The sequence below is a fragment of the Leucopleurus acutus genome, assembly GCF_964270905.1.
Source record: "Leucopleurus acutus genome assembly, chromosome: X".
Classification (NCBI taxonomy): domain Eukaryota; kingdom Metazoa; phylum Chordata; class Mammalia; order Artiodactyla; family Delphinidae; genus Leucopleurus; species Leucopleurus acutus.
Window position 1 is genome coordinate 24,986,741 of NC_139148.1, and position 15,061 is coordinate 25,001,801.

At 39.8% G+C, this 15,061-nt stretch overlaps 2 protein-coding genes across 2 annotated transcripts in view; one reads left to right on the plus strand and one right to left on the minus strand.

The window, feature by feature from the left end:
* IL1RAPL1 (interleukin 1 receptor accessory protein like 1) overlaps positions 1-15,061 on the plus strand; it is a gene marked incomplete at both ends in the record, with an annotated part of 1,110,009 nt that overhangs the window by 522,285 nt on the left and 572,663 nt on the right. The gene's annotated exons all lie outside the window — the stretch shown is intronic.
* Positions 576-3,761, minus strand: LOC309977983 (transcription factor SPT20 homolog; the record flags this gene model as incomplete). The annotated part of the gene is made up of 1 exon (XM_082864358.1): positions 576-3,761. One exon carries the CDS (start codon positions 3,759-3,761, stop codon positions 576-578), a length of 3,186 nt encoding a protein of 1,061 aa, XP_082720484.1.

The window sequence follows — 15,061 nt, forward strand, 5'->3', positions numbered from 1 at the left end:
TTTGCTTATTTTTAAGTCTGGTGTGTGGGGTTTTTTTTGAGGAATTAAACATCTATGGCATATTTGCCATTGATCATAAAGTTGACTTTTATATAATGTAACAAAACTATCATTTGCACTAATATTATTACGATAGTTTATTTTCAGCTTAAGTACTTATGCTTATTTCTTTCAAATATTTAATATTTTATTAATTTAAAGTTAACTTGAATTTCAGTATTTAATATATCTTACATTAACCCTGACAATACACTTAAGAAGTAGATATAACTATTTACAGGTTTATAAACAAGGAAATGGAGATTCAGAGAAGTCAGGCAATAGGCTTGAGGTCAGTAAATTGCAGAGGTGGGATTCTGACATGGTGGTTAGCACCATAGCCCATTTTTTGTTTTTCAGTAAATCATTTCCATTTAAAAAAAAAAAAACGCATAGAGTTGTGCTTTTGTGTAATTTGTACACCTGCCAATGTAAAATACTGAGACATTAAACACCAAAATGGAGTGAAAACTTAGAAACCCTTTGATCCAATACTCTTGTGTTGTTTTAAAAAAGATTAAAAAGTAATGCAAGACTCAGGGCTTTGGAGGGGTTGGTCTGCTTCTCTTCATTTTACCTTCTGACTGGCTTGCTGTATGCTCACTAGGTGGAAGGGGCTGAGCTGTCTGGGCTGTTACTCTTGTCACAGCCACTAAGGGCTGCAAGGTTCTGAACTGTATTGGCTGAGGCTGTGGCTGCAGCTGCAAGGCAGAGGAGAGCTGAGATCCCTGCTGAGGGAGGTTTGGCCCTGGGTGGCTCTGGGTAGAGCCCAGCTGAGACAACACATCTACCTGGGGCTGCAGAAAACCCTCCACTTTATTGAGGTTAATGGCCGTCGCTTGCTGAGCAGGTAAGTCTGTTCTCTGACTGACCGAACTTTGTGCAGGAGCCTGTGGCACTGGCTGCTGAGGATGTGAAGTTGCGGGTTGTTGAAGTTGTTGCTGTGGAATCGGGTGGCAGAAGCACTGCTGCTGGGTGTTCAAAATGAGTAAGCTTGGTGGAAGCTGGAGTAGAGCTAAGGGCCTGAGACTGGGAGCATTTTTAACAATAAATTGAACACATCCTTGAGAAGGAGCCGGTGGTGCAGCAAGCAGCACATTTGGTGGCTGAGCGCCTGCAGGCTGCTGGCCAGTCTTGATCCTTGTTGGTTGGTGGCCAAGAGTGATTCCTCCAGGCAGGGGGCTAGGCTTGATCCCTGTAGACAGGGGGCTGGGCTTGATCCCTGTTGGTTGGTGGTCAAGCCTGATTCCTCTGGGCAAGGGGCTGGGCTTGCTTTCTGTAGACAGGTGGCCAGGTCTGATCCCTGTGGGCAGGGCGTCAGGCTTGATTCCTGTTGGTTGGTGGCCAAGAGTGATTCCTCCAGGCAGGGGGCTAGGCTTGATCCCTGTAGACAGGTGGCCAGGTCTGATCCCTGTGGGTAGGGGGCCAGGCTTGATCCCTGTTGGTTGGTGGCCAAGAGTGATTCCTCCAGGCAGGAGGCCGGGCTTGCTCCCTGTAGACAGGTGGCCAGGTCTGATCCCTGTAGACAGGGGGCTGGGCTTGATCCCTGTTGGTTGGTGGTCAAGCCTGATTCCTCCGGGCAAGGGGCTGGGCTTGCTCCCTGTAGACAGGTGGCCAGGTCTGATCCCTGTGGGCAGGGGGCCAGGCTTGATCCCTGTTGGTTGGTGGCCAAGAGTGATTCCTCCAGGCAGGGGGCTAGGCTTGATCCCTGTAGACAGGTGGCCAGGTCTGATCCCTGTGGGCAGGGGGCCAGGCTTGATCCCTGTTGGTTGGTGGCCAAGAGTGATTCCTCCAGGCGGGAGGCCGGGCTTGCTCCCTGTAGACAGGTGGCCAGGTCTGATCCCTGTGGGCAGGGGGCTGGGCTTGATCCCTGTTGGTTGGTGGTCAAGCCTGATTCCTCTGGGCAAGGGGCCGGGCTTGCTCCCTGTAGACAGGTGGCCAGGTCTGATCCCTGTGGGCAGGGGGCCAGGCTTGATCCACGTGGGCAGTTGATGGAACATGATTCCTGCAGGAGCTGTGGCCCTGGTGGTAGAGTCTTGCATGGGCTTGGAGCCTCTCCCCGAGGCCTGGCATCCTTGACCAGCGTACACCACTCCGATGATATTCAGGCCAGATGATATGGCCAAAACTTGGGTCCTTTGTGATGAGCCCGCAGTGGACAGGGCTGTGGCAGGAAGCAAGCTAACTCGATTCACCTCCGCAGAGAATTTCTGGGAAGGACTTGGTGGCTTAGGAGCAGAGGCAGGAGATGAAGATTTATGAGAGCTGCTTGCCTGCTGTGAAGTGAAACTGTCACCACTGGAGCTCCTTCCTGATTTCAAGGGAAGTGTGATGGGTGGAGGTGGATGTTTGGCTCCCTTGTCTGGCACTGAAGACTGAACTGACCCAGTCTTAGGCTGTTCTGGTGCTTTCCCTGGAGAAGGTTGCCTGAGACCAGCTGAGTCACTGGAGCTGTGTGATACCTGCACTGGACACTGGGCGCTCTTTTGGACCAATTCCTTGGACTGACTGACCACCCTCCCCACATCAGTCTTTGGCCCTGGCACGAAACTATAGAAATGTTCATCTGTGGAGGATTGCGGGGGAGACAGCTGTCTCTCACGTCTGACTTTTTTATGGGAGCTCCTTTTTCCAGAGATAAGTGGATCATTAAGCGACTGCAAGGTCAGCTTAGTTGTCTGGGACTGACTGCCCTCTTCACACCCAAATACAGAACCATCTTGTACCTCATGGGTTGGCCAGACTGTTGATTGTGAGTCATCATATTTGACAGATTTCTTCCTTTTAGCATATTTCTCCATGTCCACTTCAGAAGGTACAGCTAAGTCACAGGGTGTCTGTTTCCACACATCTACACAACTTCCTGCTTTAAACGTTTTGAGGCCATAATTCCCACCTGTTTTACTTCCTCTTATTCTTTTGCAGGAAGTCAGGGCTCTTAGCTCAGGAGGAGGGGGACGAGACAGCTCCTGCTGCCGATTCAGAGAGGCCATAGAGTACCTCTTGAAGTTCCTTTTCATGGGAAGAGTGTTCATCTTTTGTTTGTTATAGAGCAGTCTGTTTGCAGTGCAGACTACTGATATAGAAGGGTCTAGACACAGTGGTTCAGCTGTAGCTAAGATCAGTTGGCTCTCAAGCAAAAGTTTGTCCTCCTGGGTCCAATTCTGGTTATCGCTGGCTATGGCCTCTACATCACAGGCTAAAGTCTGCATCGTGGGACGTAAGAGAATATGCCTGCTTTGGTAATGGGGAGGCTCCCTGTCACTGGACTGCCTGTAGTCCCGTATTTCTGCTATGACACACCCACAATAAAAAACGTTAACCTGAGACTTTTCCAGGAAATCCACCAAAACAGGAGGTAATTCTTCTGCATCCAAGTATTCGAGCAATTCCCCTTCTTCATAGGGCAGTCGAATGGTCTCTGCAGATGATCCATTTTCCCCCTTGAGCATCAGCGAATAGCCCTCGTTTCCTGGGTACAGGTTGACCACCAAACACGGCAACGACTCTCTCCTAAGAAGCTTCTCTAACAGGTTCACGTTGCTTCTTAATTCCTCCGTAACCCCAGGCTCCTTTTCACATTCTTCAACATAAATGTCATAAAGTTTTTCATACAGAGACTTTTCCCCATTAGATGAGTATTGCCTTTTTGGAGGTCTCTGTTGGGCACTTGCAATGACATACTCTGCACGATCCAAAGCTCTTTCTAGAGATTGTTGCATTTTGGTACAAAATCGGGGCCCTAAAAGAAGAGAAAACGTTAAGTGTTATTGACGAAGCGGGTGAAAATCGCGTCTTTCAAAAGGAATGTGTAGTTTTGCAAGCTGCCCCAACTCCACAGTGGAACTACCAGCCTAACTTCAGTACGGACACCAAGAAACCCGCCTCCAAGGAAGTGCTACACAAAATTCTTGTGAGTTTCTGAAAATACCTGTATCTATAGGGGCGGCAGCCTCTGAGATAGGTCTGGCCTCGCCTTGCGTCCTTGATCCTGACTAAGCCGGAAGTCGACGTGGGGGTTTGACGAGTTTCCGTGCGCCTGTGTACTGTGCGTGCGCCTGCGTACTGTGCGTGCACCTGCGTGCTGTGCGTGCCTGTGCAGTGGGCTGTCCTTTGGCCTGCATTTCGTGTTCTCCTACCTGTACTTCCTACTGGAGAGTCGGGCCAGGCGTCCATATCCAGTCTGTGCAGTTGTGCAAGGTAAACGCAAAAAATGTTTTTTAGGAATCGAGGCAGTGTTATTACTTTTTTAATATGTAAATTCAGAACTTTTATTTCAGCAAAGTTTTCTTGAATTATTGTCTGAAAATGTTTCTTCTGTTTCTTTGATTTGCTTTTTTCCCTTCAAGGATTTCACTTATAAGTATGTCGGATAATTTCTTCCTGCCTTTTTTTTTGTTTGTTTTTATTTTTGCGGTACGTGGGCCTCTGTTGTGGCCTCTTCCGTTGCGGAGCCCAGGCTCCGGACGCGCAGGCTCAGCGGCCATGGCTCACGGGCACAGCCGCTCCGCGCGGCATGTGGGATCTTCCCGGACCGGGGCACAAACCCGTGTCCCCTGCATCGGCAGGCGGACTCTCAACCACTGCACCACCAGGGAAGCCCTCTTGCTGCCTTTTCTATCATATTATTTCTAAAGCTTTTTGTATTACTTTATTTTCGTGGCTCTTTTCTATTCTATCCTTTATGATCTTATGTTAATTGTGGATATACCTCTTCTCTCTCCGGAACTGTATTCGTTTTGTATTGCTGCTATAACAAGTTACCACGAACTTGGTGGCTTAAAACAACACCTTTTTTTTGTTTGTTTGTTTTCCCCCTCATAGTTCTGCAAGTCAGAACACAGAGCAGTGTCAGTTTAGGGTCTCAGAAGTCCAAAATCAAATTTGCCTGGGCTAGGCTTCTTAACTGGAGGATCTGGAGAACAATCCACTTGTAAGCTCATTCAAGTAGTTGGTCAAAGTCAGATGTGGTTATAGGATTAAATTTCCTTTTTTTTTTTTTTTTGCCAGTTGTCTGTCAGGGGCCACTCTCAGCTGTTAAAAGTTGCTCCTGGGCTTCCCTGGTGGCGCAGTGGTTGAGAGTCCGCCTGCAAATGCAGGGGACGCGGGTTTGTGCCCCGGTCTGGGAAGATACCACATGCCGCGGAGCGGCTGGGCCGGTGAGCCATGGCCGCTGAACTTGCGCGTCAGGAGCCTGTGCTCCGCAACGGGAGAGACCACAACAGTGAGAGGCCCGCATACTGCAAAAAAAAAAAAAAAAAAAGTTGCTCCCATTCTTTGGCAAGTGTCTTCCTACATACTCAAGCCAGTGATTGCATATTGAATCCTGTTTATGCTTTTCGCACCTCTGACTTCCTCTTCTGTCACCAGCTGGAGAAGATTCTATGCTTCTAAGGGCCCATGTGGATAATCCAGGATAATAGTCCCTATTTTAAGTTATGGTGCCACATAACGTACTATAATGACAGGAGTGGTAACTCATTGTTTTCATATGTTCTGAGATTTAGAGTGGGCCATATTTCACTGGCCATTTTAGCAATTCTGCCTATCATAGGTACTTTGTAATTTAATCCTCATTTATTCCGTTTCTCCTGAGTTTGACCAGCTCATGTTTCATACTTCATGTTGTTTGTTCTTTTGTCTTTGAAGTTAAAAAAAGAAGTTTATGATTCCAATCTGCAATGCTTATTTAAGTATAAAATTCCTGTTGGAGTGTCAAGTTAAATTTTTCCTCTGCTTTGTGCAAGTGTGGATTTGGACGTGTGCAGATGTGTTCTGCAATGGTTTCAGCTGCTGAATCGATTCTCATTTTTTGGCCTTTTTTCCCCCGAACCAGCAAAAGAAGACACTTTGAAGTGGGTAGGGTAGGGAGATTGCATGGCTTACTTGATTTCATATTTTAAGGTCACCTCCTTTTGCTGCCATTACGATACATAGATTGTATTATTGTTAATGTTGGTGGTTGTGGTGGTATTTTTAACAAATTTTACATTTTTTCACAAGTCTTAATTTCTTCTGATTCTTTGTCACAGTCTTCGTTCATTAGAGCCCTTTACCTGCAGTCAGTTCCTTTTTTCCCTTCACCACTAAGTCTTAGAAGCTCATGTTTCCTCTCGAAGGTACCTCACTCTTCCTAAGAAGGGATGAACACCTCTGGTCCTGTGCTTTTTCTATACCCCTTTCTTTTGATTTCCCAGTAACCAGTGCTCTAATATACCTGGTCTCAAATCATTTCTCAGTATTTCCCATCTTAGAGTTTGACCTCAGAATCTCTTGCAAATTAATAAAAATAAGATCATTAACCCAGGAGAAGTAAAATGTCAAGATGACAGGTCACAAAATAAGGAATACAAAAGCTATTTAAGTATATGAAAAAATCTTCAACCTCACAATTAATAGAATTGCAAGTTAAGACAAAAATAAAAGACCATATCTTTACCTATTAGATTGCCAGAGATGAAAACACTTCATAGCTTACCATGTTAGCTAATGGTATGAGGAAACAGGCCCTCTCAGACGCTGTTGTTGAGGGTGTTAATTGGTCCAATTCCTGTGGATAACGAAGAACCTAGTGATAGGATTTGCCCCCCAGGATTGGCTTCAGGGTGGCTGGGGCTCATAGGTGGGGATTTTTCACCACTGGCTTTTACTCATTAACAATTTACATACTTTTCAATTTTTTTTAAAAAGTGCCACATTTACCCTGTTATTTTGTACACCATTAGCACACAACTGGACCCATCAGTGGGGTGCAGCAATTTTTCATTCTGAATAGCTAACATAAAAGTGCTCAAGAGGAAACAAATAAAATGGACAAAAACCTAAGGAAATCCCGGTATTTAAGGGGAAATGAGAAAATGAATCGAGGCACAAAAGGAAAATATGCTCTGATAAAAACTCAAGATGAATGGACATAAATAAAATTAAAATTTCATATTGTGCTCAACCCAGATAACGGAGGAAAGCCAGGTTATTGACAACTCTAGTAACAACATTTTCTGAGAAATACTAGTGAAGAAACTCAGACCATAGTAGAGAAAGGGATGGGCCTGTGTTGAGAAAGTGAGGAGAATAGTTCACACTACCACTGAAACATTTTTATTAGTGAAGGGAAAGAGGTAAATCATAGGTAGATATAGAGGACACACACACATGCACATGAACATAGAATATCTCTGTGTAAAATCTGTCAATAATGCACCCATAGATCAGGGAAATATAACGTGCATAATGATATTATCAATAATATTATTTTGGAATTTTGGGAAAGGATGTAAGCCCTCATGTAGACTTTTATTCGACAAATGAGAAACTAACATACCCAAAGCCACAATTCAGATTAATAACTTATTCATGTTATGTGCTTTATACATTATAGACTTAATAAATGGTAAATAAAAACATCAGTAAATGCAAAGTCAAATTATGTAGCGATGCTTTGTACAATTTGGATACCAAATAAATCCATATTAATAAAGAAAACTAGAAGCCAGAAGCAATGTAATAGCTTTTGCAAATTAGTCACCAAGGTGGTCAATTACTGTTGTATTCAATAGGCTAGTGAACAGAAGGGTTTTGAGAGTGGGAATGATTACAGTGCTGTTACATAAATTGTAGCTTTGAGAAAGCACTCAAGGAAAAGATGTCTAGTTAATCATTATGATATTCTTCATGTATGTATGAAGAATAATTTGGGAAAACCCTGCATCCTGATAAGACTGAATATAACATGGTTGAATTCCTCCATTCCATAAGAGTTCTCTCTCCCTTTTGTTTTCTTGCTTGCTATTATCATAATGGACTTTTAAGGAAAAAGCAGATTTTGTGGCTGGAAATCATGTATACAGTAGAGCCATTTTCAGTACTTTGTAACAGTTGTTTCATGTGAGAAGAACATGAGAGATAATCTTATAGTATTGGCAGAAAAGTATTTTGACAGCTGACTGTTACAAAGTATCCTGTGTAATTATTCCACCTCCCCTCTGACTAGGGATAAGTGTTTTACATATGACCCATACTAATGAAAATACTGAATTTCAAAATGTCTGTTCTACGTTGACATCTGCAAATATTTAACTATCCAGTTCTAGAATCCCCTTGGTGATTCATTCCTCTAAAACTAAGAGAGCAGACCTAATAACAAGCCCTCATTCATGGTGATGTGGTGATTTATTTATTTATTTATTCATTCATTCATTCATTCATTCATTTATCTCCCTACTGCTGCATCTAGGGAGGCCTTCACATCAATGACAGCTCTTTCTGGCGATAATATGAGGCAAGTGTAACTTAATATCAAAATGTATGAGCCTTCACTCCCAGAAAGAGTGTTCTATTCATATTGAGCCTTTCTATAAAAATGAAAAGTTGGATCTGGAGAACAGAATTGGAGGAGGGCTATATTTGCAGTAGGATAAGGAGATTAAATATAAAGAGCTATAGGATTTATCTCTTTTATGAGTTGCTGCTGGAAAGGAGCTTAAGCTTTTAAAAAGTGGTGACCTTGATATAAATTCCATATTTAACCAGTAGTGAAAATATTATGAAGAATGAAGAGGATGTGGAAGAACATCAGGCATAAGTGTGAAGATTCAAGAGATGCAGTGAGGTTGACAATCTAAGCCGTTAAACCATCAGAGCAGAAAATGGTAACATCAATAAAACATACTATGTAACAGTTTGTCCATTAGGAAGTGTTTTTATATCAGGATGTTATTTACTTCTCACAACAACTCTATGAGGTTAAGTATCCTTATAATTTTATGATCAGGTAACTGAAGTTCAGGGAAGATAAGTTATTTGTCCATGATCACACAGCTTGTTAGTAGATTCTTCTGCCCTTGCAAATGTCCTCTTCTTTTTGTATTCTTTATCACATTTTGATAAAGATGCGACCCATTCATATTTTGCTTTTAACTTTTAATTATATCTCTAATATCACTCCATGGCATTACATTCTGCCCACCCGAGTGTAAAGTATTTTATTCCTGTATTCTTTCTTGACAAGGATCCGTAGTATAATTGTCACGTTCTACCATGTTTATATTTATGAAGATATACAAATCATTAGCCCATTTTCTTTTCTCTGAAAATGGCCTATTTAAACCATTTGTTCTTTAAGTGAATTGTAGGTGATTCAGATTGATGGCTCTTATTTCTAGTCAGAAAAATCTAAAAATTGCAGTTGACTGGAATTGATACTAAAATTGCCTAAAAAGTATTGAAAAGAAACCAACTGTGAAATGTGCATAAATTATATAGAATAAAAAAGTCTCTTCCCAAAAACATCTAATTTTGCCTTTAAATTAAATTAACTCACAGTTTAATTCTGTTCTCCCCCCCCCATTTTTGTTTTCGATATAGAAATAAAAGACTTTCATCATAGGAAAATGCAAAAGCAGCTTAATTTATTAAATGTACCATGTTTAAAGTGTGTTATATGTAATATTTGCAAATGTAGAAATATAATTTGTTTACCTCTTTTTTTTTTTAACCTCCTGGGAGACTTGTAGGAATTTACGTATAATGTAGATTAAGCACTCGGATATTTGTTTCCTAAATCACTGTATAGGCCAGGATCTAGTCAGCTAAAGCAAATTCTTTATAAGCAGTTCAGTAGGGAGAATTTAATGTGGTAAATGGGTTATAAATATGTTAGAAGAACTGAAATGGTGGGACATAGGCAGTCCAGGGGTTAGCAACCACCCCTGTGTCTGAAGGGAAGAAGAAAGGAAGGAAGTGGTGTTAGCAAACTCAGAAGCTGAAACAACAGATCCTCTCAGAAAAATCCAACCTGGAAGTCAGTTGGCAGGAGAGCCTGGGAAATGGAGGGCATATTTATGGGATAAAGTGGTAAACAAGCTGATAAGACTTCCTTTCCCATGGTACTTACACTGTATGGAAGGGAAAATATATACCTATATAAAGAAATAAAATCAGGAAAATATCAATTAGTGATAATTGATAGGATAGATATAAAATAGAGTGGTATACTAAAGAATTATAAGCCTTTATTTTCATGGATTTTTTGTATTCATTTGATTTTATTCAAAATTGCATTGAGATAATATTTACCTTAATTTTTGAGCACCCCCTCACTGGCATCACAGTAGTTCCATTGGGATAAGACTAATGTTTCAAAAGGCTTCTAGCTATTTTGCTTGAGCAACTAGGTGAATGGTGTGTTTATCAGTGAGACAGGGGAGACTAGGGTAAGAGTAGATTTGAGGGTAGAAGTAAAGATTTATTTGTGGGTCATGTTAGATCTAAAGAAATTTTTTAGATTTCAATTGAGTATGATAAATAGGCAACTGGATATATAAATCTAGAGTTCAGATAGAGGTGAGAGCTGGAGATAGAAATACAGGACACAACGGAGAGTTGGTATTTAAAGTGAGGGTTAAATGAGATTATATAGAGGGAGATTAAATGAGATAATGCATATAAAGATTTTTAAAAACGATAGCTTTATTGAGATATAATTCACATATCATAATATTCTCCCATATAAAATGTAAAATTTAATTTTTTATTGTGGTAAAATATACATAACATAAAATTTACCATTTTAACTATTTTTAATTGTACAATTTAGCGGCATTAATTACATTCACAGTGTTGCTCAATCATCACCACTATCCATTTCTAGATATTTTTCATCATCCCAGACAGAAACTCTGTACCCATTAAGCAGTAATTGCCCATTCCTTCCTCCCCACCGCAGCACAGGGTAACTGCTATTCTAATTTTATCTCTAGGAATTTTCCTATTCTAGGTATATTATATAAATGGAGTCATACAATATTTGTCCTTTTGTGTCTTGACTTATTTCACTTAGCATAATGTTTTCAGGCTTCTTCCATGTTGTAACAAGTATCAGAATTTCATTCTTTTAAAGTCCAAATGATATTGTATGTATATACCATGTTTTGTTTATTTCTTCATCTTTTGGTGGACATTTGAGTTGTTTGCACCTTTTGGCTATTGTGAGTAATGCTGTTATGAACATTGTTGTACAAGTATCTGTATACATCTCTGCTTTCAATTCTTTTAAGTATATAACTAGGAGTGGCATTGCTGGATCATATGGTAATTCTTTGTTTAACTTTTTGAAGAACCTCCAAACTGTTTCTCCATAGCAGCTGCACTATTTTACATTCCCACCAGTAATGCACAAGGGTTCCAACTTCATATATTCGCCAAAACGTGTTTTCCTTTTTTTTTTAATAGTTATCATAATGGGTGTGAAGTAGTATTGTATAAAGCTTTTTGTGCAGTGTTCTTTCCCCCACCATTTCCTCTCAGTAGAATATAAGTGTCGTAAAACCAAATATTTTGTATATTCACTCCTTTATCCCCAGCTGGGCCAAGCACATAGTCTTTGCTCAATAAATATGTATTGACTGAATGAATGCATTTTAAATGCTCAATAAATGATATTTAATCCACTCTTCTAATAAATGATAGTTAATATATTAATTCCTGTATTATGTTGAGTGTCCCCTGCTGGGCTTAATGGTTTTGTTTTGTTTCTGTGAAATGACTTGCCTTTGCTATGAGAAGTTTAAGAGGCAATATGCTGAATTTACATAGAATGAAACTGCCTCAAACCATAACAAGAGAAAAGGAGGGGAAAGACTTGAAAAATATGACATTAGAAAGCGATGGAAAAGCAGGCAAGATCTCACATGTTATCTTCAAATTGGAGCACTCGGTGCTATGAACATGTAAATTCAGGAAGGTGGCTGCAATCTCTTCTTCAAGGAGACTATCTAGCTTCCGTTTCCATTTCCCCCAAACCTTTCTTGAGTGAGGAATAGTTTTCCCGGATAAAGATACACTGTTCTATCTTCTTTGTGTCTGTAGAAGTTGGGCCACTTTCTAAATATGCTAAGTTCAAAGAAGTCACTCTACATGAGAACTCTGACTGCGAATTTCAGTAAACACTGTGTCTTCAAAATTACACCAGTCTCCAGAGTCTGGAAATATGCACCTTGGTCGATTTTATGGAATAGATTCAGTTTTTGTCTCCTATATGTAGTTAAGTATACAATATAAATGCCCATTATCACTAAGTTTATTTACCATCTTCACAGTTAATTTTACTTATCACTTATATTTTTATTTTGAAGTCAAGGAGAGCAAAGCTATAGTCAGGAAATACTGACCTGCAAAGTAAAAATGAATAAAACGTATGCCATTATTATATTCCAAAAATATTTAGAGAAGTATTCGTAGAAAAAAAATCACTGATTTATAGCAGCTATTTGCTGACATTGTCAAGATTTGGTTTACACACAGTAGCGGAAAAAGTATTGATATGTTTTTAAATTTCAGAAAATTGATATAACTCTGAAAAATCTATTTGTACATGGGTAAATTTCAGCAAACTCTGGTAGTTCTCTGTCTTCTTTAAAGATCAGTGTAGACTTTCTTTTACTCTATTGGAAGTTTCCCTGGAATTTTCATTGCAAAATGAGAGGTGGGGTGCAGGATTAACCATGTGTCTGGATCCTGGTTCACCACTTTTCCACAGCATTCTAGGAGCAAGATTTAATAGTACAAGAACTATTATAATCACGTTAGAAAAAACTGCCTGTGTGATGCTTGGAGAGAAAAAAGTGATTTGCAACTGACACAAATGTGGCTCACACATTTATTCTTCTGTTCCCTTATCTTTCCTTTATGTTTCTTTTTTTAAAAATTTATTTATCTTTTTTATTTTCTTCCAGGTTTATTGAGATACAGTTGACACATAGCATTGTGTTAGTTTAAGGTGTACAGCGTGAGAGTTTGATATACAGACAGACTGTGAAATAATTACCACAGTATGATTAGTTAACACATCCATCACTTCACATATTTAACTTCTTTTCTTTTTTTTCTCTTGTGAGAACATCTAGGATCTACTCTCTTAGCAACTTTCAAGTATACAATACAGTATTGGGTTTTTTGTTTTTAATTTTTTTGGAGTATAGTTGCTTTACAATGTTGTGTTAGTTTCTTCTGTACAGCAAAGAGGAGATATATGTATACGTAAATCTTCCTTGGATTTCCTTCCTAGTTAGGTCACCACAGAGCATTGAGTACAGTTCCCTGTGCTATAAAGTAGTTCTCATTAGTTATCTATTTTATACGTAGTATCAATAGTGTGTATATGTCAATCCCCATCTCCCAATTCATCCCACCCCCTCTTTCCCCCTTGGTATCCATACGTTTGTTCTCTACATCTGTGTCTCTATTTCTGCTTTGTAAATAAGATCGTCTATACCAATTTTTTCAGATTCCACATATATGTGTTAATATACGATATCTATTTTTCTCTTTCTGACTTACTTCACGCCATATGACAGTCTCTAGGTCCATCCACGTCTCTACAAATGACCCAATTTGTTCCTTTTTATGGCTGAGTAGTATTCCATTGTATATATGTACCACATCTTCTTTATCCATTCCTCTGTTGATGGACATTTAGGTTGCTTCCATGTCCTGGCTATTGTAAATAGAGCTTCAGTGAACATTGTGGTACATGACTCTTTTAGAATTATGGTTTTCTCAGGGTATATGCCCAGTAGTGGGATATCTTTCAAATCAAGAAGGTCAACTACGCTGAAAAGAAGGTCTGTTGTATGCAGGGTGGGAAGAGATAATCAGGTGGTTGCAAGTAGCTATTCATTGCCAGGAAGTCTTTATAGCTGTGTTATAGTTTTTGCCTGGCCTGGAAGAGACATTTGCTTACTACATCCACTGTCAAGAAGTGTGTGCTATGTCGAAGAAGCATACAGGGAGAGGAGGGAAAAGTAGTGCAGTAGGATGTAGGTGAGGGTTGTTTAGAGGGATTAAGCAAAAAAATAAATGTAAATCAGAACTTCGTAGCCATTAACTAATAGTTCATTCATTCATGCATTCATTTAACAAATGTTTATTGAGAGTGCCTGTTATATGCCTGGCACTGTACAAGACACTTAGGGAAATCGTTAGGCTTCTTAAGTCCTTATGCTCCATTGGCCATCACTGAATAAATTCTTATAATGGATTATTCTCCATGTGTCAGAAGAAACTGGAGTGTTCAGAAAGGGAGAAAGAGTATAAGAGATTTTTTTTTGAAAAGTGCCTGAATCATTTAAAAGTTAAGCATAGAATAACCATATGACTCAACATTTCCACTTCTAAGTATGCACCCAAAAGTACTGAAGGAAGACACTCAAACAAATACTTGTAGGTGAATGTTCATAGCAGCATTATTCTTAATAGCCAAAATGTGGAAACAAACCCAAATGTTCATCAGCTTATATACCAAGAAACTAAATATGATATATCCATACAGTAGGCTATTATTAAGCCAAAAAAAGGAATGAAGTACAGATACATACGGTAGCAGGAATGAACCTTGAACATATTATGCTAAGTGAAAGAAACCAGACACAAAAGTCCACATATTGTACGATTTCTTTTATATGAAATATTCCAAGTAAGCAAATCCATAAAGACAGAAAGCAGATTGGTGGTTGTCAGGGGCTATGGGGATGGAGAAATGGCTAGTAATTGCTAATGGGTATGGATTTCCTTTTGGAATGATGAAAATGTCTTAGAATAAGATAGAGGTGATGGCTGCACAACATTATGGATGTAGTAAATGACACTTCACTGTGCACTTTCAAACAGTTAATTTTATGTTGCGTGAATTTTACCTTGTTAAAAATATATGCCTTTAAGAATTCAAACAGCATACAGCTAACTCTCTCATTTTACCTCTTATGAGAAGAATACATATTAACAGCGGAGGCAGCAAAATAAGGGAAAACAGGTAATTACAAATTGAGATTGTTATGAAGAAAATAAACAGAGATAAGATGGATGGTGATAGAGGAGGTCAGCCATAGCTTCTCTGAAGAAATTTGTCATTTATATGACCTTGAGACCACTTCCTGAGCCTCAGTTTCCTTCAGTGCCATGTTTGTTTGTTTGTTTGTTTGTTTGTTTAATCTCTCTCTCTTTCTTTCCCTCCAGAAGAGGTCTAGAA